General features: G+C 55.3%; 1 protein-coding gene across 1 annotated transcript; it reads right to left on the bottom strand.

The window, feature by feature from the left end:
- Positions 1–16: 16 nt before the first annotated feature.
- PLXNB3 (plexin B3) lies at positions 17–15212 on the bottom strand. Its single transcript, XM_015592077.2, has 33 exons — positions 15074–15212; positions 13572–13666; positions 10998–12041; positions 10370–10549; positions 9693–9821; positions 9514–9614; positions 8883–9015; positions 8574–8730; positions 8375–8483; positions 8181–8295; positions 7889–8014; positions 7682–7798; positions 7283–7376; positions 7030–7199; positions 6649–6800; positions 6338–6443; positions 5427–5557; positions 4997–5173; positions 4697–4883; positions 4327–4557; positions 4080–4241; positions 3841–3992; positions 3580–3680; positions 3278–3501; positions 2942–3120; positions 2605–2671; positions 1973–2300; positions 1743–1846; positions 1563–1656; positions 1039–1217; positions 727–887; positions 326–473; positions 17–115 (listed from the first exon to the last, which is right to left on the bottom strand). The coding sequence occupies exons 2-33, from the start codon at positions 13602–13604 to the stop codon at positions 47–49; spliced, it is 5460 nt and encodes a 1819-aa protein (XP_015447563.1). The 5' UTR covers positions 13605–13666; positions 15074–15212; the 3' UTR covers positions 17–46.
- Between the last annotated feature and the right edge of the window lie 9526 nt (positions 15213–24738).

Raw genomic sequence — 24738 nt, 5'->3', positions numbered from 1 at the left:
AGGGGTGCGCAGCCTCCACCCCCAGCCATGCCTGCTACCCTGACACCTACCTCTCCACCAGCTGCTTGTAGCGAGGGATCTCCCGGGCGTAGAGAAGTTTGTTCACTGGGGAATCCTGCTCCGGGTGGGGGTGGGCGTGAGTAGGCAGGTGGGGAAGCTATGGTCCTGTCACCCTGACTGTGCCACCAGTGCCCCCTCCCCTTGGCCCTCATTATTCGCCATCCCCCCCAGCCCCACCCAGGGCTCTGTGCCCAGCCCCTGTGGCTTCCCCACAAGCCTCTTCTTTCAACCACCCGGCTGCCACCACGGCCAGCTCTGCTCTCACCCGGCCCACTTTATGCTCTGAGATAGTGCAGGAGTCGATGAAGGTCTGGGCGATGACGGCGAGGACGGCATCCACGTTGTCTGACACACGCACGTCAAAGATGAGCTGTGGGTTCTTCAAGGCGTTCACCCAGAACCTCAACAGCAGGCTGCGGACACAGGCCAGCCGTGGGTGTGAGGCATGGCTAGTCTAGCATGCATCGTCAGCCTGGGCCCCAGCCCTGAGGTCCATGGGGAGCAGCCATGAGAGTCTATGCTGGGGGTGGCCAGAAATCCAGCTGGATGCCTCCCAGCCTATGTTCTGGATCAGACCCTGCTGCTCCGATCCAGGCAGTGAACTTGTCCCTCTGGAACTCCATGTCCTGTCTGCATGGAGATGGTGGAGGGCAGCAGGCAAGGTACCTGTTAGTCTTCCAGATGTGCAAAGTCTCTGGGTCCTCGATGCCATGCTTCTCGGCCAGCTCGTCCAGGAAGTCAAACAGGTACTTGACAGCGATGGGCACAGGTCGGTTCACACTAAGGATGGCCTGGAAGGTATCATCCACAAACTTCTGCAGTGTGCCCTGGAAGGTGGGGGGGTGGGGCTCCATCAGTGGCCAGGGCCACCCTTCAGCCTCTCAGGACCACGCCTTCTCCCTAGCTTAGTCAGGGGCCCCTCAGGGAGCCTTCCTGTCACCTGGCTCCCCTGGGACCTGGCTCCCCAGCCGCACCGACCTTCATGGAGAGTAGGCGGGTGAGGTAGATTTCTGGAATGGCCTTGGCCCGTGCCCGCTCCCGTTCCCGCTCTCGAAGGCTGCTGCGCCGTGCCTTGGCCCCTTCTGGTTCCTCGGTGCCTTTCACCAAGTGCCAGAAGCGGACTCCGCCTTCCTCACCATCCTCTAGCATGGGGATGTCTGAGGACACACGTGCCGACCTCAGTCCTATGCCCCTGACACCCACCCCACTCTGCTTGTTGGGGCGGGACAAGGTGGGAGGAGCCAAGGAAAGCAGAGGGTAGTGATGTGGAGACGGGGGTAGCAGCCCAGGGGCTTGCTCAGCCCAACATCCTGTGGCCCTGGAGCTCCCTGACCAGGCATGCCATTGCCTTCATGTGCCCTAGGCCCTCGGCTCAGCCTGGAGCTTTGGCTGGCCCGCTGGCAAGGTATGGGGAGACCCAAGTGATAGGCAGGACCAGGACTCCTGCCTGCCTCCCTCAGGCTCCCGGGAACAGGTGGGCACGTCTGGGTTGCTGGACTCACTCTCTTTGGAAGGGCAGCTCTGGGCCAAGCTCTGGGAAACAGCGCCTCCGTTGTGTAGCTGGGGGACGAGCGCCACCGTGGCCCCATCTGGGACCTGGCGAGAGGGGAGCAGAGGCTGGACCCCTTCCTTGGCTGATCCAGAGGCGAGGGCCTGTCCCCCAGCCCACGCCCACCCCGCACCTTGTAGTGCTGCAAAGTGTTGAGTCTCTTCCAGTGGTTCTGGGTCACCGAGGTCAGGTCCTCATCCGACAGGGTTAGGTGGCCAGCCAGGCCTGAGCGCCACTCTGGGGGGACCCAGGGAAGCCAATCAGACTGCAGCCATTCCCCAAGTCTGCCATTCAGAGCAAGGCAGAGCTGAGCCTCTCTAGGTGGACCGGACCCATGCGATGAGGGCAGGCGGGGTGTCTCACCGAGGTCTAAGGCATGCACGGCGGGCCTCTGGGAGAAGGGGGTACCCTTGTAGACTTGGTCCAACACCTTCTCCTTGACCTGGGTGATGGTGTCTGTGTCGAGCACCCGGGCGGGCACGCGCTGTACTTCACCATTCCATGCAGCCCCGCCAGCCCCGGGGCCCACCAGCACCATCAGAGTCAGGGGCCGGAACTCCACGTCCTCCCGCAGCAGGCGACTGTCGTTCAGGGTCCGTTTTGCCTTGCCTGTCACGGCGTCCACAGGGCCCTTATCCACCTGGTACTGGATGGCCCGGAGGAGCATGTACAGCGGCTCACCAGCCACCTCCTGCAACCATTAGGATGGGCCAGCATCGGCCAGGGGACTAGTGGCCTGCGCAAGGCTCAGAGGGCATGACGGGGGTGGGGAGGGGTAGCCAGCTGCACAGAGCAAGGGTAGACAACGACGGCTGGTCTCCGCCTCACAACCAGCCCGGGGAAAAGGGTCAAAACCCTTCCCTTTGCACACACACCCCCTTGCTATGCCCTCACGCCCTGAGGTCCCTGGGGGAATCTGGGCACAGGTCAGTGAGGCCACAGGCAGCAGCCTCTCGACGGAGCAAGGAGAAAATGCCATCCAGGGCACCCCTCACCCTCAGGAAGGCGTAAAGACAGATGGACAGCCAGTTGGTGAGCAGCTTCTCCACCATGGTCTCTGTCCTGTAGGGAGCAGGCCCCAGGTCAGAAATGAGAGCTGCAGGGACACCGTGTCCCTGGCCTGAGGCGGGCAGCAGAGGCAGTGAAGAGCTTTTCTGCCTGTCAGCCCTTTGTGCCCAGGTCCCTGGTGAGGATGCCCGTCTACTTCTCTACCAGTGGCTTCTGTCCTAGCCCACCTCCTGGGGCTTCCTGATCCCGCCCACCCCAGAACAGGGCGGGGTAGGGGGGAGCCACCACCCCTGCTGGCATGACCAAGGTCAGGCCAAAGCCAACCTGCGCAGCATGAGCTTGGGGTTCTTGTGCACATAATGGGCAGCCAGGTCACCAAGCAGCGTCTTCATGATGTCGGTCAGGTACTCGAGCTTGCCATGCAATGCCAGGGACAGCAGCGAAGCCACGTGGCAGCGGTCCCGCTGGGAGAAGCTGGGCTGCTCCTCCAGCGTGTGAATGAGCTAGGTAGGGGTGGGGGGCTGATGCTCACTCTGGGAAGTTCCACGCCCCGTGCATCCTCCCACCTTTGTGCCTATACCTACCACCCGGCCCAGCCTGTGCCCAGCCCCACCTCCCTGCCCCCCTCCGTAGCCCCCGGCCCGCCTGTGTGGTCCTCACTGTGAGGAGAAAAAGCTTGCAGTTGAGCAGATTGGAGAGCTGCGTGAGGCCCTGGCGCACAGGGGCACGGTGGCCCTCTTCCCCGGGCCCTCCCAACACGGGCTGCAGCGGGCAGCCACCGTGCCCAGGGAAGAAGACTCGCTCGGCGTATGTGCGGTAGTCCAGGAAGGGGATCCCGCTGCCCTCCAGGTCACTGCTGAGGTCAGTCATCTCGGTCATCAGGTCTGCAGGCCGGGAGCCACCAAGGTGTGGGCCCAGGCCTAGGTGGGCCGTCTGCCCCCTCCCTACTACCCCCTCCCTACCTGTGAACTCTTTGCGGCACTGGTCGCCCACGCCAATCTCCAGGTTCTCCAGCTGTACCAGAACCTTCTGGTAATCCCGCAGGGCCTGTTTGCTCTTGTGCCTGTAATCCAGGTGCCAGATGTCACACATAGGCCCAGCCCTGCCCGGGCTGAGGACACCAAGCCAGGATGGCCACCTGCCTAGAGGCCTGCCATGGGGCACCCTTTCTAAAAGTGAAGGAAGTTTTCCCAGGAGTATGCATGGCGGGGAGGGCTCCTCACCTGTACATGAGGATGAGGAGGACGATGGTGGCGGTGAGCACAGCAGCGCCCATGCCCAGGCCTACCTGGGCCTCCACGGGGAAGGCAGACGGCGCAGGCTCGGCCTCGTACTGGACCGGGCCCAGGGCCAGCCGCAGGTTGCCCATCTGCACCTGGGGGGGGAGGTGAGCGGGGCTCCTGAGCGCCTGCCTTCATTGCTCTGCCCGCCACCCACCCTTGCACTGGGGCCCCAACCTCACCACAAACTGCGGCAGGGTGCTGGAGCCATTGGCAGGCTGCGGGGCCCGCGGGGGCGGCTCACAGTACAGGTGGGTGAGTGTGAGCGTCTTCACTAGGCACTCGCTGTCACCGATATGCACGCGCACCTCCTCCTTACTGATGCCCAGGTTGAGACCCTCACCCTGGGAGACGGAACAGGGGCCTGAGCCAGGCTGCCTAGCCTGCGCCTGCAGCCCCTCCACAGAGATGGCCAGTGGAAGCCCTCACCTCTACGTCCAGGACGTTGCCAGATTTCAGGAGGGCGGGCCCCTCTCGGCTGAGCGGGGCCAGCCGGGGGTTGGGCTGGTACTGGAAATCCTGGCCCCCGCTGGCGCTGGCAAAGTCCACGTGCACGTTGTCTAGGGTGAAGAACACCCGCTGGGGGCGTGCCCCGTCTGGCACGGCAGGGCTCAGGCACAGGAGGAGATTGGAGGAGTTGATGGAGCAGACGGTGGAGCACTGCGAGGCATCCAGGGCCAGGATGAGGTGGGGTGAGCTGGGGCTCCCCTGCTCACCCCCAAGAGCATGGTGGCCCACACCGCCCCCCTCACTGGGCATGGCCCCAGGGCAGCCCCACTGCCTGCCGGTGGGGGCTCACCTGCAGCAAGCCTCCCTCAAGCTGGACACAAGCCTGAGGGGCTGAAGCGGGGGCCCCGCAGCTGCTCCTCAGGTCCTGGGACTCGGTCCCTGCAGTGGTCTCTGCAGTGGCTTCTAGCCACACGGACAGCAGAGGGCGCCGCACCACATCCAGGTCCTTGCCCCTGACTCGGATCAGCCGTCCGCCCCTGTGCCAGGATAATAGTCAACAGGGATGGGGGCAGCGGGCAGCCCAGCTCAGCCCTACCTCCCTGCCTCCCCAGCAGGACACACAAGTTGCCCTGGCGAACCAGGTCCTCACCCCCGGAAGCTGACGCTGGGTTCCGCCGCCAGGAGCTGGGGGTTGGCGGTGTAGCGGAAAGGGATGGCCAGCAGCGTGCGCTGGGCATGGCCAAAGACCACGCGAACCACGGCTTCTCCTGGGCCGGCCTGGGGCATGGTGTGGCACACAATGGCCTCAGGACACACTGGCTCCTGGCTGTAGGGGAGAGGGGTCTCGCACTTTAGACTCTGGTCTCAGCCTGGCCGACCCACAAGAGCCCTGCTCTGCCTCCCTCGAGGACAGAACCCACCGAGAGTGGTCACAGTGGCCATTTTTCTTGGACTTTCATGGGAGCCGTAGGGAGCTCCGAATCCACCACCTCTGCTGTACATAAGGGGACACTGAGCCCACAGGAAGTGTCCCCACCTGAGAGCAGCCAAGCCGGGGCCAGGAGGAAAGAGATACTTACATAGGACAGGGTTGGCTGCCCACAAATGCACTGATGTTGCCTCCTGTCTGGAGATGCTGCCCGTGGATGGTGAGCTGGGTGCCCCCCGCCTGGGGGCCCCAATGGGGACTCAGGCTCAGCAGAACAGGGTCCTGGGGGACAGAGCAGGCGGGGGCAGGCATAGCAGCCCAACCTGGCACTTCTTTGACTTGGCTCTAGTTCCCAAGGCCCCTTGGCTGCGAGGTGCTGGCCAACTTCTCGGCTTTGTCTCCTGAACCACAGCTGACCACGCCCACCTCCTGAAAGCCCTATGCCCAGCTTCCACAGCCTGACAGCGCTCCCTTCAGCTGCCCTGCCAGGGGAGCTCTTCTCTCCTTACTCGTCCCTGCCCCCGGGAGGGCCTCATCCTCTGCCATGGCTTGCACCTCCCAGGTTTAGGCCTCTGAGCACTTAACTTTGAGATCCAATTGCTTCCTTGGGATGCTGCATGTGCCAAGCAGATGCTAACCCGATGCTAACCTGCCCCTGCCCCCCACTGCTCCTGCTCTGGGCTTCTCGGCCCCCAAATTGGTCCCAGCAGGCACTGAGGGCTCAGGCTAGTGCCTGAAGGCAACCCAGTTTTCTTGCATCCCCAGGCCTGCAGGCAGCCAGGCCTGCAGCAAGTCCCAGCAGCTCTGAGTCCCAAACTGGCCCGCTCGCCTTCTATACTTGGTACTTCTGCTGCCCACCTCCCTCCTGGGCAGTGTCATCTCTGTGCCACCATTGCCTGCTGCCCATCCTCCACTCGGATCACGGGGCTTCCGTACTGGACGTGAAGCAACACTTCTTGCTACCCTTAGGCCAAGTCTGAAATCCTCATCTAGGTGTCTGTGCCTTCCTTCCCCTTCCTCCAACTGTCCCCTGCATGGGGACCACCCAAGGTGGGCACTGACCTGGTAGGTGAAGTGCTGGGTTGAAATGCCTGGTGGCCGACTCTTAATGGCCACTTGGATTGGCCCAGTGGTGCCATTGGGGGCAGGAGATGTCACACATACAATCCTGGGGAACAGAGGCTTGGTAGCTGCTCAGAGGCCCTGTGGGCTGCCCACCAGCCACTGCCTGGGGCCTGTCCCCTCCACCCCTCTTACTGCCAGCTCCCCTTCCCTCCCTTGGCCCATCTTTCTTTGGTGCATCTGACCCAGACCTATATTTCTTGGCTGCAAGCCTCCCTTCTGTCTGGGTGGCCAGTCCCCGAGGGCCTCACCGGGCAGAGGTGCGGTAGAGAGAGTGGTCAGGGCTGCAGGGCTGGCCAGCCACACTCACGGCGTCCTGCACATCGGCAAAGTCCCGGCCCAGGTTGGAGCCCAGGATGGTGAGGGCCAGGCCGCCCTCAGGGGGGCCGGTTAGGGGCTCAATCTGTAGCAGGGAAGGATGGCATGGGATCCCAAAAGCCACATCTACTCTGCAGTGGGGACTGTCCAGCTAGCTGGTCAGCCTGAGGCAGGGCTGGTCTCAGCCAGGTGAGGCTTAAACAGTGGGGGACAGAGCAGGGCAAATGGGGCTGGGGATGGAGGAGGAGATGGGAGACTGGGCCATTGGGGAGGGGTGGGGGACAGAGGCCACGGTAGGGGGCTGGGGGGCTCACCGTGTCAATGCTGGGCATGGGACACAGGAGCTCCACAGCCCCAGGTGGGCACAGTGGCCCATAACGACAGGCGGGCTGGCCGTGGCTGCACCACAGGCAGCCCAGGCTCCCATTGGCCGCCTGGCAGTGGCTGCAGTCCGGGTGGCCCACGGCACAGTCGTACAGGGTCACTAGGGAAGGTTACGTAGTGCACTGAGGCATCGCCCATCTGCCACATGCCCTGCCCCGTCTGCCCTGCCACCCCCAAACTCACCATGAAGAGTACGGGCATTGTCCAGCCGCTGGTCCTTGCCCCGGGTGACGTAGATGGGCACCGGGAGCTCCCGTTGGGCCATGGAAGAGTGGAACTGTGGGTGGAGGGTGGGAGTCAGGCCTGGCCCAACTCAAGAAAGCCCTGACCCCTGTCTCCTCCAGGACCCTTCTCCCAGAATGGGTGCCATTGTTCAATGCCCACATCTCCCACCAGACTGTGAGCCCGGGGCAGAGGCTGTGGGCAACGTGTTCCTGCTGCATAGAGCAGGCCTCGTGACGATGGGATGAAGAGGGTGAGCCCCTGAGGGCCTGGGACAATATCGGAGGCAAGGAGGTTGGGAGTATCTGAGGGCTGCAGAAGGCATCCAGTGGTAGGTGAGGTCGTGCGGTGGCCCCTCACCTGCTGGGCCTGGCAGTAGATGAGGCCCGTGTCCTCGGTCATCTCTTCCAAGGACGCCGGCAGCCTCCTTAGTTCTCCGGGCAGCTCCAGCCAACAGTGGTAGGAGGCAGACAGGCCCTGCGGATGGACACCGTGAGGACCTTGGACATTGTCAGCCAATCCCCCCCAACCCCCCGTCCCCATCTCCCCGCCCACCACGTCACTCACTTGGAAATGTTGAAGGTTGCGCACGCGCAGGGCCAAACGACTCTCCCAGCCCACGGGCACCAGGAGCGGTCCCGCCAGGCTTTCGACCTGAGGACACGCCCCTGGGCCACGCACTTGGATGTCCGCCTGGGGAAAGGAGATCTGTTAGCCCTAGAAGTCAGGGGCCTGAGCAAGGTGTAGGGCGGGGTGGGTCTGCAGTGACAATGAAGATGCCAGGCTGGCCACCGGGTGAGGACTTGCGGCCATGGGGGCCTGAGCAGTGAAGGGAGCCCAGCAAGCCAGGCTCACCCACCTCCTGGGTGCTGTAGATGGTCCTCTCGCCCTCTGGGCAGTGCTCCCCGTACACACAGCGGCTGCTCTGGGGGCACCAGTGGCATCGCCAGAGGCTGCCCACACAAGCACGGCACCTGGAGGGACAGTGGGCTGCTCAGGCTGGGCACTACCTGGAGTTGCCACCCCTACCCCTCAGCCAGGCCCAGAACTCACGGGGAAGCCACCTCCAAAGCCTGGATAGCACTGCAGTCGTAGAAGGAAAAGTTGGTGGTAGCTACAGCCACATCCTCAAACATCAGAGCCAGGGACAAGGTGACGTGATCTGAGAGGGGAAATGGTGGTGGCGGGGCAGGTCATGTGGCTCCTGCCCCTCCAGCTCCTGCCCCGACCACCCTCCCCAGAGGCCCCTCACCTGTGCCTGAAGGGTTAGGTGGCAGCTGGTCTTGAGGAGGGGTGACGCAGGCCACGTGGGGCCCTTCCACATGAGCCAAGCTGTCGTAGTCTCCAAAGGCACAGTGGAAGTATTCATCCGCGGCCAGGGTGGGCAGCCGGGGGACGGACAAGGTGACCTGGGCACGTTTGAGGAAAACAGAGCGGGAAGGGGCTTCTTGGGGGCTAACTTGCCAAGGGAGATTGAGCCAGAGCAGAGCGAGTGGCAGCAGAAGCCGTGGGAGAGGAGGTCGGGGGGCAGCCCGGGGGTAGTCAGTGGCAGGAGCCTCACCTGGCCCTGCTCCTGGCGGGGGTGGTGGGCCGGAAGCAGGCTCTGAACATGCAGACAGTGGCTGTGCTCCTCATAGCTCCACAGCCACTGGTTGGGCTGGGCTGCCCGTCCGCATTGGCCCTTGCGGGTACACCTGCGGGCAGGGGTCCGTTTGGTCACCGTGTGGGTCCCAGGCTCCCTGGGTAACTGGTGGCAAAGGGATTGGGAGGATGGCCCAGCCGGAGTGCAGTGAGCAGGGGGAATGAAAGGGACTGTGCTCAAAGAGGAAAGGCTTTGGCCTTGATAGTGAGTAAGAGGCTTCCGTGCTGTGGAGGGGAGGCACGTGGATCTGACTTAGGGGTGCCATAGGGATTCCTGGGGCTATCTTGTGGAGCACAGGCTGAAGGGGACATCTGGGAGAGGTGACGGAGGCCTGGCCTGGGGTGGGGCTGTGGGGAATGAGAAGTAAACAGGTTGGACCAGTTTCCCAGTTCAGCGGGATGGGCCAGGATGGGGGAACTCAGCGGTGGCCCTGCGGCTCCACCCCAGGTAGCCAAACTGTCCCATTGGCATGCTTGGGGCTGCTTCCAGCTATGGCCTCCTGGCACACACCACCTGCCGGCTCGAGCCTGGGCGTGGGCCCCGAACTCACCTGCCTTGGAGGACGCACCAGCCACACAGCGGGTCCTGGGCCTGGAGGCAGCTGGTACAGTCAGGGAACTGAGGGCAGGCAGCCACGGGTACCCGGTCCACCTGGATGGGCAGCGGGAACAGAGGTGGTGAGTTCAGGGACTTGGGCCTCATGTGCCCAGCCCCCGGGACAACCCTCACCTGCTGGGCAGTCAGGACGTAGAGGTGGCTACCGCTGCTGTCCGCAAGCAGGTCCGGGCTGATGGCTGAGCCCGGAGGCCCCACTTGCTGGGAATGGTACACCTGGCCTTGGGAGCCGTTGAGAAAGACCTGGGGGGACAGCAAGGACAGGGCTGGGCCAGTCCGCTGGCCTTGGCCGACTGTTCGGAGCACAAGCTGTCTTCCTGGCTGAGGGTCCCGGGCAGTAGAGGGTAGGACAGGCCCACAGGCGTCCGGCCTGCCCAGGTTGCCTCTTTCATTCAGCATTACCCAGCTGGGGTGGCAGGGCCACCCTGGGTGAGGCCCTCAGGTGCCAGGGGCGAGAGGGCAGCTATGGGATGACAAGGTCATGAGGAGACAAGAGTTTGCCTTGGAGAGACTTCTGGGGCTAGGTTGGCTCCGAGGACCAGGCACTGCCCACCCCGCCTTCATGACTGTCGGCCCTTGCTCTTGGCTGGAGAAGTTGGGGTTGCTCAGAAGGCTCCTGAGCTGTCATCCTAAGCCACGCCTCTGGCACCCAGCCAGCCAGGACACAAGCAGAGAGGCGAAAAGGTACCTGGGGTTTCCCTGAGCCGCTGCAGGGCCCAGCCTGGCAGTGTCAAGACCGCGGGGCTGGGAGGCTGGCACTAGGGCAGCCCCCTGCTCTGTTGGGCCCTCACCTTATGCAGCTGTCCTTGAGTGTCCCCCAGGAAGGCTACCATGTGCCCGTCCACCTGGAGGGCTGCGACGGCGCTGATGGGCTGCGTGAGCTGCAGCAGAGGCCCGGCCTCCAGGGGCTGGCGACCAGCAATGGGGCTGGGGGTGTGCTCATCGCCACAGGGGTACGAGTCAGGGGAGTCCTGGACGGGCAGAGAGGGAAGAATCAGTTCTCGGAAGAGGCAGGAGGGAACTTCCCCGGTCCCAGAGCTAATCGGAGGAGGATGCCAGGCGGCCAGCGAGAAGAGAGCGAGGCAGGCTGGAGGGCAGGGCCAGGGAGCCCCTTGGCAGGACAAGCTCACACCGCAGAAACGGAGAAAGACAGAGCAGCTAGGACAGCTGGAAACCGATCCAGCCCCTTCTCGACATCCTCTAATCAAGAGGTCGTGGGCAGTTGTCACACGAGAGCATCCAACTGCCCGAGGCCCGGGACTCCATGTGGCAGTCCCTGCCCTGGGCCGAGAGATGCTGCAGGACCACAAGGGACGAGGACAGATGAAGCAGCGAGAGAAGAGAGGAGCTGCCACCAGAAGACGGTGTGTAAAGCCTGAAGTGAGAGGACAGGTGTGGGGCCTGGGCCCGACCACTCACGGGGGGCAGGGTGACACAGCGTGAAGTGACGCCATACTCCACAGTGGCTTCCTCCATGCCGTTGGGGCCCCGGCCGCCTGCTGTGTAGCAAAGGCGCCGGGCTTGCTCCATGCTCCCGTCCAGCTCGGCCAGGGGAAAGGCGCACAGGGCTGCCTGTGCCCCACTCAGGCCCGTGGCAAATGCCCCCAGCAATGTGCCCGGGGCGAGGAAGGCAGCCTGGATGAGGCCCTGGCCCCGGCAGGAGAGAGGCACCTCCACGTAGGAGTAAAGGTTGGTGTCCCCTAGGCAGACTCGGGCGACGTAGGAGCGGTACTCGGCCTGTGCCCGTGCCCCGCGGCGGCGGAAAACGAAGTAGGCAAAGCGGGCACCAGCGAAGGCTGCCACGTAGCTGTTGTTGTAGTCGGAGAAGTCTCCCACCACAAGGCGGCCTAGGCCCTCACTGGAGAAAGGCTGAGGCCCAGCCAGCTGGCGCACAGTCAGGGGTGGCACCCCTCCTGACAGCTTGCCCGCCAGGCCTCTGGCCACCAGCAGGAGGTCCCGGCCTGGCCCGGGCACCACCAGGCCCACCGTGGCCACTCCTGGGGCATTGGCGGCCACAAACTGCCCATCGCCCGGGTCCTCAGCCTGGTACAGCAGCTGGGCCACGTCCTCAAGCCGCCGTTTCTCACACACACCCTGCCGCACCTGCCCGCAGGCCACCAGCTCCTGGGCCCGGCTGCTCACCAGCAGCAGTTGGTTGGCATTGTCGGTGAGCTTGGCTTGTGGGCATTCGGCTGGGTCACGGAAAGGCACACAGTCTGGACTGTCGAACACAGGGCCGGTGACGGCCATAGCCTCGAGCCGTAGTTCAGGGCTGAGCTGGAAGAGGCGGTTCACCGCACCTACATAGAGCGTGCCCCGGGTGGGCGCCAGTGCCAAGTGATTGAAGGTGGTGTTGAGAACGGAGAAGCGATGGGCCTGAGTCAAGGGCCGCAGTGGACACAGCAGCAACAGCACGAGCAGGAGGCGGGGACCGAAAGGAGGCCCAGGAGCCATCGCAGGGGCCTGGGGAAGAGGAGAGCACCTGAGACCCAGCGGGAAGGAGCGCCACCTCCTCACCGCTGGCCAGCACGACTCAGGGCAGCGAGGGGAACGGAGGAAGAGGAGATGGAGAGAGAGCGCCGGACGTGGACAAGACTGAGGGGGGACGCAGATTCAAACGGAAGGGAGAGAGAGGGGGGCAGAAAGCAGGGACAGAGTGCGCAGTGCCAGAGAGGACAGACCAGGGGGGCAGAGGAAGGCCGGGCACAGGAGCGGACGGGAGGTGAAGGGGTGGGGAGCGCCCAGGTAAGGCGGGAAGGGGGCAGGAGGCCAGGGACAGGTGAGGACCCGGGAGAAGGAAGGCTGGCGGAAGCCATGTTGTGGGAGGATCCTGCGGCCGCCACCCAGACAACAGAGATGGCGCGGGGGCAAGTGCAGTGAGGGACAGCAAGGGCAGGGGGCGCCCGTCACGGAGAGAAAACTCGCCCCTGGGCAGCCAGGGACAGTTGCAAAGAGGCACCCTCGCCAGTGGGGACAGGGAGTGCTGGAGAGAGGGAGACAGAGGCAGCCGGATACTGCTCCAGCTCGCCCCAAACATGGCAAGGGGGGCCATCCAGGGCCGAGGTCATGTCATAGAGGCCTGAGACGGCCTCAGACTGCGCTGGGGGTGGTCAGAGCAGGGATTCGGGGAGAGCTGGCAGCCAGCCGGAGCGGCATCTGGGGCGGGGGCGCACCAAGTGACAACACAGAGTTCAGGGGGCCTGTCCCCTGCCCCAAGGGCCCCAGCAACCAGGGAGTGTAGATACGAAGAGGGTGAGAGAGGAAAGAGAGGAGCGAGAGAAATTCGGCCAGGAAGACAGCTTGCCTGACGAGACGGCAGTCAGGCTGGCAGGGCACAGCTGGAAAGGAGTACTACCCAGAGAAGGCATGGGTGCCACTCCCACCCATTTGGAGCCATTTGGAGCCCAAACTGGGGGTAGCTCCCATGGGCCTGGTGGGGGCCTGAGGCTGAGCCCCACCTTCCATCTGGGGGCCATTAGCAGCAGCCCCTGCCCAATAATAGCCTTAGGCCCCAGCTGCCTGCCTAGGTGACCAGAGGAGAGAGATGCCAGCGGAGACCCTGGGCTTTGGTGGACTCTGCTCCTCCCTCCTCTTGACCCCAAGCTGAGAGCCACAGAGAAAGGGACAGAAGCTGGGTCCTGAATTCAGCTAGGATCCTGCACAGCTGGGCGTGTAGGCACTGTCCCAGGTCACTCAGCGCCCCTAAAGCTTTCAGCACAGAGGCACGCCCCGGCCCCCAGGCATGTCAGTGGGGGTAGAGCCCCTTATCTCGGTGACACAGACAGGAAGGTCAGGCCTGGCTCAGGAACAGGGCCATTTCCTCTAGACCCGGGATATCGGTAGCGGTGTCTGTGGCATGTGGGTGACGGGGTAGAGGGACTGTGGCCAGGAGGCACAGCACATTGGAGCCCCACGCCCAGGCTCTGCTGTGCTATTTTACCTGCCCTGCCCCTCCCAGGGACATCTGTGCGCACTCGGGACCCAAGCACTTACCATTGAGAAGAGGAGCAGCAGAGGGAGGCACATCTCACTTCAGCTGCCCTAGGGCACTGGTGATGGGCACGAGACGGCTGGGGGGGGACATCGCCCTGAGCGAGAGGGAGACGGTCAAGGCTCGGCCCGTTCACACTGGCCCCAGGGGAGGAGGAAGGCCAGGGGGGCCAAGGGCCCGGCGGCCGGGCTCCACCACAGCTGGCAGCTTTGTCAATAGTGGCTGGGCCAAGGCAGCCCTGCCTCCACCTCAACAATGTTCCCTCTGTCCAGAGGCCAGGGACCCACTATATGGTACTCTTCCCCCACCCTGGCTGTTCTGGCCAGGGGGCTCCCTGCCACTCCCACCCTCAGAGACACCCCCTGGGATCTAGGGACAAAGGGACAGGGTTTCCTCCAGCCAGAAAAAATGAGACCCACAAAGCCAGCTCCACCCTTCTGGTGCCAGCCAGTGAGTTCCTCCTTGTGTCCCCCCAGGTCCCTGTGAATGGCACAGGGGAAGCCAGGGAGCCCCCACAGGAGGGTCAGAGTGCTGAGTCCCTGCAATGCCAGCCTCAGCCTCAGTAGCCTTGGTGCCTGGCTGAAGTGCCAGTCCTGGCCCTCAATGCCTGCCTTTGTCCAGGCTGGGGGCAGGGGAGACGCTGACAAAGGCACCCCGTCCAGGAGACCTTCTCCCCACAACCCCCACCCCTTTGGCCCAGAATAAGACTGGCCGGAGAGCAAGTGATCAGGCTGTGTCCATCCAGCCCCACCTCCGGGGACCGGCAAAGTTGTGCCAGGTACGTCACGGTGGTAGTGGACAGTGCCAGCAGAGGATGCACGGGGGCGGGGGGGGGGCGTTGGGACATGGCCCCCAGGAACCCAGCCCTTAGCTTCAGGCATGGCAACTGGTCTCTGGCAGTTCTCCTCTCCCCCACCAGGGAATACCATTTCGGAATGGGCCTAGAGCCCCCTCCACGCATGGGGTGGGGAAGGGAGTGGCGGCTGGCAGCTGACTCCCTTGCCACCCTCACAGGGCACAATCTGCACACCAAGTTAGCAGAGTCGGGGCTTTGGCTCGTGGCGCTGGGGCAGGTATGCTCAAGTTGGGGTCCCTGATTCTCCGTAGTGTGCCACAGCAACAGGCTTCAGGGCAAGGTGGCAGCGGCAGGGCTTGCTGCCACCTGGCTGGGCCGGTTGGATGGCTGTGGGGGCGGGGAACTAGGCGGGCCACCTCCCTACCCTGCACCCTACCCTTGGTGGTGCCAGCTTTCTTATTTGGGGGCAGAAGTCCTGGGTCCTACTTCCCAGCTCCAGGGCCACCTCTGGGGGCGCACTTTGCCCGTACGCATCAGGAGGTATCATGGAAGGGCTGGGGCTGGCGCCTGAGGGCCTTTGCTCCATCAGGGCTGGTTGGCCCTGCAGACTCGTGGCTCTTTCCAGGTCCCAGCACACACGGAGATGGCGCCCCCCTCATCCTGAGGCCCCTGCACCCTCCACCCTCGTCAGCCCTGGTTCCTGCCTACCTGGGTGGGCCAACGGCAGGGGCTGAGCAGCAGCTGGTGGTGCCAGGAGTGCGTCCCTGCGGAGTCCTGGCCTCTCTCCCCACAATGCAATCGTGCCCAACCCAACACATCCTGGCGGGCTGGCCGGGCAGCCCAGCCCCTTCCCGCCCACCCCTTTGCCCAATGGCTGAGGGCAGGGTGCTGCTGCCCTCTGCTGGCCTCGGCAGGCATGGCGGAGGGCCGGCTCCAGGCACCTGGCTGGAGCAGGTAAGGGTGGGGCGGGGCCTTCTCATCAGGTGGTGGGGAGAGCATTCAATAGCCTTCCACGAAGTGCCTATTGAGTGACAGGCTTGAGCTGGAAATGGCGCTCTTCAGAGACAAAGCCCACCGCCACCTGCCTCAAGAGTCTTCTGAGTCTGGGTTAGAATCACTTGCCAACAGACAAGGTCCTACTGCCAGGGGAACCCATTCGTGCAGGGCCCCTCGGGGCACCAAAGAGGGCAATCAAGTCTCGGGGTGCTCAGGGCATCAGGGGGAGGAAGCAAACTTTAAGCTGACTTTGAACCAGATATTGCTACTACGACGGCCGACCTCCTGAGGTACCGGGGCCGAGCTAAGTGTTCGGGGTATGTTAACTCATCCCGTCCTTCTATCTGCCCTGAACGAGAACACAGGTATTTTCCCCAGTTCACCGGTGAGGAAACAGGGTGCCTTGTCTCTTGAACAAGGTCGCACAGCTAGTACGTGGCAAGGCTAAGAGTCAACCTCAGGGCTCTCGCACTTAACTATCGGGCTACGTGACCCTGAACCATGAACTGCGACAGGCATTGGGCAGGAGGGGAGATGGGGTGTAAACAGTGAAGGCAGCAGAACCCAGGAGGCCCTCGGATCCTTCCTGCTGGGGCGATGCTCTCTACGGGGCGGGAGTGCCAGTCGTGGGGGAAAGACAGGAGGACTGAGGGGCCCACAGGCAGGAGGAGGTGGCCAGTGAAGCTGTTTGGGGTCTTCATATGAAACACTCAGCTCGGGCTGACTGGAGCACTGGGGGTGAGTGTAAGTCCGTAGGGGAGACTTGGAAGGGAGACCAAAAGCATGGGGGGAAAGCCAGCCGGCCAAGAAGGAGCTAGGGCAGGAACTAGAAGCTCCAGGAGGTATGTGGGGGAGTTTTGGGGGGAGAGTCTTTGAACAGCAGAAATAAAAGGACTGTCCCTCAGCACCCCCGCACCCCCATAGTCATCTGGGCCTTTCTCTGCCACACCGTGCTTTCCCTCTCCCACTCCCAACACACACATATGTCCTGGTGGCCTCAGGAAAGACAGACATCTTCAATCTCGGCATTGGGAACATTTTTCCTACCTTTCCACAGAAGAAAATAAATCCATCCTCAGACGATACAATTTTTCAGAGTCTAGAGTGCTAACCATGACACTATGGAACCCACTTTGCAGTGCGATTTTTGATAAAGGCCCCTTCCACGCCCTCCAAGCAGATGACAAACAGCTCCTGGTTTGAAGTTGCTGGTATCCATGCGAGACCTTCGCTGGTTTTGTGAGCTCTCACATCTCGTAGAAAGGGAGTCAAGCTGTAGGTTTCCTTCTGCAGACGGCTCCTCCCCTACCCCGTATCCTCGGAGATGGATCGGTGCTGATCTATGTGGATCGGTCATTCGGCCAGTTATTACTGGCCTCGTGAGGGGTGGGAAGACAGATTCCTCTGTTCTGAGCCACCAGCGGTGTTGCGTCCTGATGCTGTCTCCTTGCCGAGTGCCAGGTTCTCTAGATGCTGGAAGGGGACTCGCTGGATCATAGGGTTCCAGGTATGGAGGAATCGCTTTCCAAGCTGTTGTCCCGTGCGACATTCCCACTGCCACTCTTCAGACATGTATTTCTGTTTGTCCGCATCTTTGCCCACGCTTGTACTTAGTGCTTTTACTTAGTACTTAGTACTCTCTGTCAATACAAGGGCTGTGGAGTGGTGATGCTTTGCTGGGCTTTTAATTGGCATTCCCTGACCTGCTAGTAATGTCGAGCCTCTCTGTGTTTCTTCTTCTGCAAAATGCCTGATCACGTCTTTGCCTATTTTTCTGTGTAAGTTGTCTTTTCCTTGCTATTTTGAGAGATTCTTTATAATTCTAGATAGCACTCCACGGTATGTTACGTCTTCTTACTGCCCATTACTCATCTTCTCAGTTTGCTTATGGCATCGTTTGATGAACAAGTCTTAATTCGAATAGAATTGCATTTATTGATCTCTTTCAGGCTTTGTCATTTTCGTCTAGTTTGAGAAATCCTTTCCTATCCAAGAGCATAGAGATTTTTCTCCTGTGTCTCTTTTCCAAATATTTTTATAGGTTTTCACATTCAGGTCCCTAATCCATCTAGAATGGGTTTCTTTGTGTACGATGCGAGATAGGGATCATGTTTGACCTTTTTCTACGTGGATGTCTATCTTCCCAGCCCATTCTTCCGCATGGATGTGTGGTGAGCCCTTGGTCAGATGCTGAGTCCTGTGCCCACGTGGACTTGGCTCTCTCTTCTGTGCCTTGGGTTTCCTGGTCTACTCTGTTGTACTTACTAAAGCATTAAAGCAAGTCTTCAATTTTGCATTTCTCCTTTTCTCCTTGTACTCTCCCTTCATTTGTTGCTCTTCGTCTCGCCTGGTCTAAGCCCTTTAGTTTTCCTTAGAAGTTTAAGAAACAGATTGTTAAGTATCAGGAAAAACTCGGGTGGGATTTTGTTTTTGGAAGGGGTAAATGAGGGATTTTGTTGAATTTCGAATCAACTTGGAGACTATCCATCTCTGAAATATTGAGTTTCCCCATGTATAGCATATCTCTCTATTAAGATCATAGCATATCTCTCTATTAAGACCCTTCCGATACACGTTCCCTAAAAAATTTGCACATCATTTGTTAGATTTATTACTAGCGACTTGCTTTTTTATGCCATTATAATAATAAATGCTATCTTTTTTTAAAAAATTCATCTTCTGATTGTTTTGCCGGTATATAGAAACACAATGACTTTTGTGTACAGATTTTGTTTCAAGCAACCTTGTAAACTCTCATATTAAGTCCAATAATTCTTTCTGGGTTCCTTTTATGGATTTATTTATTTTTTTTGATTTTCTATTTACATGATCATGTCATCTGCCGGTAATGACTGTCTTGTTTCTTCTCTTCCGGTCCTTTTAACTATGGTTTCTTTTCCTTTCTTTACTTCCTTGGCCAGGACACCGTTGGATGGAAGCAAAAGACAACGTCCTCAACGTACGATGTTTGCAGGGGGTGTTTGGTTGACACTTTCATGAGATTAAGGACGTTTCTTCTCAGTCCTAGTTTGCTGTATATTAAATCTTATCAAATGCTTTTTTCTGAATGCTCTGAAATGATGACAAGATTTTCCTTGTCTTGTCAGTTAATGTGGTAAAATACATTAATAGATTTTCTAATATTAAACCACCCTTCGTTATGGTGTATTTTATTCATACACAGTTCTGGTTTGGTTCAGCTTTTTTTTTTTTGCCTTGTATAATCCTTGTTGGGTTTTGGTATCAAGACATCATAAAATGCATTAGGGGAACATTCCCTTTTTTTCTGCTCCTGGAGCAATTTATCAAAGAGAGAGGTTATCCATTCCTTGAAGTTTCTGTAGAATTCATCTATACGACTATCTATGCCTTTGTTATTTCTGCAGCCTCTACTCTCCTATCCATGCATTTTAAGCTACTGACCCAATTTCTTTAAAAATTATGGGACTGTTCAGGTTTTCTATTTCTTTTTGAGTCAATATTTTTATTGTGGTAAAGAATACAGAAAATAAGGTTATCGTCTTAACCATTTTTATTTATTTATTTGTATTTAAAAATTTATTTTTATATTTTTCGTCTTAACCACTTTTACATGCACAGTCCAATTGTGTTAAGTTCACTTGCATTGTGAAATAGTTCTCCAGAACTTTTTCGCATTGCAAAACTGAAACTCTATACTCATTAAAGAATTCTTTTTCCCTCCTCCCCCTAGCCCTTGGCACCCACCCTTCTACTTTTTGTCTCTATGAATTTGACTACTTTGCATACCTCATATGAGTACAATCACAGTATTTATCCTTTGTGACTGTCTTATTTTACTTGGCATAATGTCTTCCAGGTTCACCCATGTTGTAGCATGTGACAGGATTTCCTTCCTTTTTAAGGTACACTATTCCAATGTGTGGATGGACCATATTTTGCTTATGTATTCATTGGTCAATGGACACTTAGGTTGCTTCTACCTCTTGACTACTGTGAATAGTGCAACCATGAATATGGATATGCAAGTCTCTCTGCTTTCAATTCTTTTGGCTACATACCTAGAAGTAGGACTGCTGGATCCTATGGTAATTCTTTTTTTAATCTTTTGATTCAAAAAAATGGCAGTCGTACCATTTTATAATCCCACCAACAGTGTGCGAGGCCTCTAATTTCTCCACATCCTTGCCAAAAGTTGATACTTTTTTTTTTTATAGTAACCATCCTAATGGGTGTGAGGCGGTATCTTACTGTGGTTTTGATTTACACTTCTCGATGATTAGTGATGTTGAGCATCTTTTAATATGCTCGTTGGCCGTTCGTATATCATCTTTGGAGTAATGTCTATTCAACTCCTTTGCTCATTTTTTAATTGAGTAATTTGTTTTATTTTGTTGTTGAGTTGTAGGAGGTCTTTATACAATCTGGATATTAACTACTTATCAGATATACGATTTGCAAATACTTTCTGCCATTCTATAGGAGGCCTTTTCACTCTGTTGATTATGCACTTTGGTGCACAAAAGTTTTTAAGTTTGAAGTAGTCCCATTTGTCTACTTTTACTTCTGTCGACTATGCTTTTCGTGTCATTTGCAAGAAGTCATTGCCCAGTCCAATGTCATGAAGATTTCCCCTATGTTTTCTTCTAGAAGTTCTATACTTTCAGTTATTACATTTAGGTCTTTACTCCATTTTGAGTTGATTTTTGTATATGATGTGAGATAAGGGTCTAACATCATTCTTTTGCATGTGAATATTCAGTTTTCCTACCACCATTTGACAAAGAGACTGTCCTTTCCCATTGAATGCTCTTGGCACCATGGTCAAAGATCATTTTATTATATATGTGAGGATTCATTTCTGGGCTCTCTATACTGTTCCATTTGTCTCTTTGTCCATCTTCATGTCAGTACCGCACTGTTTCGATTCCTGTAATTTCGTAATGTTTTGAAATTAGAAAGTGTGAGTCCTCCAACTTTGTTCTTTTTTTTTTTTTTAATCGTTTTAGATATTTGGGGTCCCTTGAGATTCCGTTTGAATTTTAGGATGAAAAATTGAATTTCGAGTCAATTTTTGTTAAACAACATTTTCCTAGGAATGTGCCCATTTCATCAAAGTTTCAAATTTATCAGCATAAAATCTTTGGGTTTTATTTTTATTATTATGAAATTTGGTAGTCCAAAACCAGACGATATACCTTAATATTCAGCTATTTTGACCTACAAAAATGGCAGTTTCGTCTTTTTCAACCTATACATACAAAAGAGTACACAGAATTTATATGAATTGTTTAGAGAATGGTGATAAAATGCGACACATATGTCCCCAGTGCCAGCGGGAGGACAACATTCTCAATGCCTTTGAAGTCCCCATGTACTCTCTTCTTCCTTTGACAGAGGCAATCGCTATCCTTTCCTTGCTTTTCTTTATACTTGTCCCAAATATGACTTATTTCGAAATGATATATTAGTTTTGTATTTTCTGAACTTGACATCGATAGAATTACACTGGATGTATTTTTCTGTAACTTGTTGCTTTCATTCTATATTACATTTGTGACATAATCCAAGTTGATGCATATAGCTGTAGTTTATTCAGTTTTATTGATGAATAGTTTTTCATTATAGGGCTCTAACATAGACATTTGGGTCGTTTCCGCCTTTTGCCTATTATAAACGATGCTGCCATGAATGATTTGTGCATGTAATCTGGTGTATTTGTGAAAGACTTTCTCTAGGGTGTGCTCAGCAGTGATGTTGTTAGGTCATAAATATGCATGTCTTCTACTCTACTAGAGAATGCCAAATTGTTTTCCAAAGTGGTTGTACCAGCTTACGTCCCCCTTGCCCCCACCCCACGGTGTATGTGTTCTTGTTACTCCATAGCACTGCCAACACTTGGTGCTGTCAGACTTTTCAATTTCTGCCAATCAATGGGAATAAAAGGATACTTCACTGTAGCTTTACATGAAATATATTTCATCTGGCAGCTTTTTATACAGAGTTTTAGTTGATCCTTCTATTCCACCCCCCGCACACACATTTTTCTTTCTTTTTTTTTTTGCAATTTAAAAAAACTTATTTTTGAATTAGAGTTGACATTCATTATTATTTCGTATGAGTTTCAGATGTACAGCACAGTGGTTAGACAGTTACGCAATCTACAAAGCGATCCCCCGATTAGTCCAGCACCCACCTGGCACTGTACATTGTTATTACAATGTCATTGACTATGTTCCCTGTGCTGTGCTTCACATCCCCGTGACTATTTCGTACTTCTTAATCCCTTCTCCTTTTTGATCCAGCTCCCCAACCCACCTCCCATTTAGCAATCACCAGTTTGTTCTCTGTATCTACGAGTCTGTTTCTGTTTTGTTTGTTGGTTTATTTTTGTTCCTTATATTCCACATATAAGTAAAATAATATGATGTTTGTCTTTCTCTGTCTGACTTATTTCACTTGGCATAATACCCTCTAGGTCCATCCATGTTGTTGCAAATGGTGAGTTTTTTTTTTTTTTTTTTTTACGTCTGAGTAATATTCCATCGTATATATGTAGCACAACCTCTTTATCTAATTGTCTATTGATGGGCAGTTAGGTTGCTTCAGTGAACATAGGGGTGCATATATCTTTTCAAATTAGTGTTTTAGTTTTCTTTGGATAAATACCCAGAAGTGCATTTGCTGGGTCATCAAGTAGTTCTATTTTTAATTTTTTGAGGAACCTCCAAACTGTTTTCCATAGTGGCTGCACAAATTTGCAATCCCACCAACAGTGCGCATCCTCGCCAACCCTCGTTGTATGTTGATTTATTGATGATAGCTAGTCTGACAGGTGTGACATGATATCTCATTGTGGTTTTAACTTGCATTTCTCTGATGATTAGTGACCTTGAGCACCTTTTCATATGTCTATTGGCATCTCTATGTCCTCTTTGGAGAAATGCCTATTCGGTTTCTCTGCCCATTGTTTAATCGGATTGTTTGGTTTCTTGGCGTCAAGTTGCATGAGTTCTTTATAAGTTATGTAGACTAACCCCTTATTAGATATATCATTGGCAAATATCTTCTCCCATTCGGTAGGTTGTCACACATTTTTTCTTCCGATATTTCTGCTGCCTCCAATTCATGTGCAAACCAGTCCCTACTGCTGGCTGCCTACAGCTGTTTTAAAAGTTTGGTCTGGTCTCCTAAATCAGTTATTACTCCTCCATCTGCTTTCCAGCTTCCCAAATTTTCTTGGTAGGTACCCCTCTCACTTTCTTTGGTGAATTTATTCCTTTTTACAGTTGTCATTCCCTTAGTGTCGCTTCTGCTGTGTTTCGAGAAGCAAATACCACACAGGTTTTCAAGCTCCTACGCTTAACCCAAAGTCTGCCATGATGCTTGCAATGGCTGTCGGGTCTGTGATTATTCCTCTTGTTCTTCCAAGCATTGTTTATTCGTATATTCTCTCCTTTCATTCTTGCCGGAGTCTTGCCTATTTTACTCATTTCAACAAATCAACTTTTTGTTTTATTGATCTTTCTTTTTCCATTTCATTAATTTCTGCTTTCTTTGCAATTTCCTTCCTTTTACTCTCTTTTGGGTTTATTCTATTGTGGTTTTTCTAACTTCTTGAGTTCGTGCTCATCTTATTCATTTTAAGGCTATACATTTCCTCCTAAGTACTGCTTGAGCTACATCCCATAAGTTTTCACGTGCAGTTTTCTCATTGTTGTTCAGTTTTGTTTTTAGCTTTTCGTTATAATGCTTCTTGGACCGATCGATTATTTGGAAGTGTATTTTTAAATGTAAACTTGTAAATTTAAATTTTCAAAACTATGGAAGGACTTAATTTTAGTTTTATTATCCATTTATGATTTTATTCTATTGCAGTTTGAGAACATGCTCTGTGTGACATCGACTCTTTTAGTATTTTTCGAGATTTGTGGCCTAGGTGAGTTTTAGTAAATGTTCGAGCTCGAAAAGAATGTGTAGTCTCTAGTTTTGGGATGTCCGTTAATCAAGCTTGTTCAATTTTCCCTATATTCTTATTAGTTTTGTCTGCTTGAACTGCCAATCGCAGTGAGAGGTGATGTAATTTATCGTGGCGAATTTACCGATTTCTTAATTATCCCTTTTACTGTTACTTTTTTGTTTGACGTACATTTGAGGCTCTGTCATCAGGCAGATACACACGCATTCAGCGTGTTTAACACTCCGAAAGAATTTTTTCTTTAATCATTGTGCAGCGACCTCTTTAATTCCTAACGATTTGTGCCCTGAGGTCTGCTTTGTCCAATGTTCTCTTCACTACACTTTGGACGGCATTTGCCAGGTTTGTCTCTTTCCACCTGTATCAATTAGGGTTTGGTGGCAGACCACAGAACCATTCCAGCTATTTAAGTTTCAAAAAATAAATAAATGAGTAAAGGATTCGTGATCAGGTAGGGATGATTTATACAATCTTGGGATGAGCTGGAGGAACGACTCCCGCCTTCTGATTCACTACTTCTCCTGGGATCAAGAAAGAATCATGTCTCCCATCCCCCCATGAGACCAAGCCCCTCCTCCCCAGGCTGTCTACACGGATCTTCAACCACCACTTGCCTCTCTGCTGACCGATGGCCCCTCGGAGGACCTCCAGACTGGAGCTCGTCCGAGCTGCACGCTCCTCTGGCCAACTGCCTACTCATCACTCTCGCGGGGGCTGCGGGCCCAGGCCCAGCAGTGATTGTCAGGCGACACTTTCTCTCCGACTTCCTTCAGTGAAGGGTGCCGTCACCCACCTGGCCACCCAGGCCAGAACCCAAGGGTCACCTTGACTCTCCTCTCCCCCTCCCCCCGGAGTCCGAAGCTCGTGACTTTCTTGTAATCTCTCTAATCCGTCCAGGATTTCAGGCCTCAGCACATCTTGTGTGGGCTGCTTTGAGTGGTGTGTACACTCAGCCATGCCGCTCTCTCTATCAATCTCTATCAATCATCTACCATCTTCCTATCATCAAGCAATCTATCATCTGCTTTTTGAGGTGAAAGTCACGGAAATAAAATTAACTCTTTTAAAGTGCACAATTCAGAAGCATTTAGTGCATTCGCACTATTGTGCAGCCATCACCTCTATAGTTCCAGAACGTTTTTGCCACCCGCAAAGGAAACCTTGTACACATTTCCCCCGTCCCCAGCCCCTGACACCCACTGATCCCCTTTCTGTCTCTGTGGATTTGCCTATTCTGGACATTTCTTATGAGTGGACTCATACGACATGTGTCTCTTGTGACTGACTCCTTTCACTTGGCATCGTGTCTTTGCAGTTCAGCCATGTTGCAGTGTGGGTCAGAACTTCTTTCTCTGGCGGTGCGCATTCCTGGAAACACCCCTCCACATGGCCTGCTCTAAGCAAAACTCCATGTGTTTTT

This window comes from Pteropus alecto, unplaced genomic scaffold, assembly GCF_000325575.1.
Source record: "Pteropus alecto unplaced genomic scaffold, ASM32557v1 scaffold396, whole genome shotgun sequence".
NCBI lineage: Eukaryota > Metazoa > Chordata > Mammalia > Chiroptera > Pteropodidae > Pteropus > Pteropus alecto.
Note: the sequence above shows the minus strand (reverse complement) of the source record. Positions and strands in the feature narration are given on the sequence as shown.

What these genes read in the sequence shown, in the direction of transcription:
- PLXNB3 (XM_015592077.2), bottom strand. Translation starts at nt 13,604, where the DNA reads ATGTGCCTCCCTCTGCTGCTCCTCTTCTCAATG. An exon ending in CTCAAGGACAGCTGCATAAG is followed by an intron (nt 9,822 to 10,369) that starts GTGAGGGCCCAA and finishes CTGTCCCCCCAG; the next exon opens with GTCTTTCTCAACGGCTCCCA. An exon ending in TCTACTGCCAGGCCCAGCAG is followed by an intron (nt 7,377 to 7,681) that starts GTGAGGGGCCAC and finishes CTCCACCCACAG; the next exon opens with TTCCACTCTTCCATGGCCCA.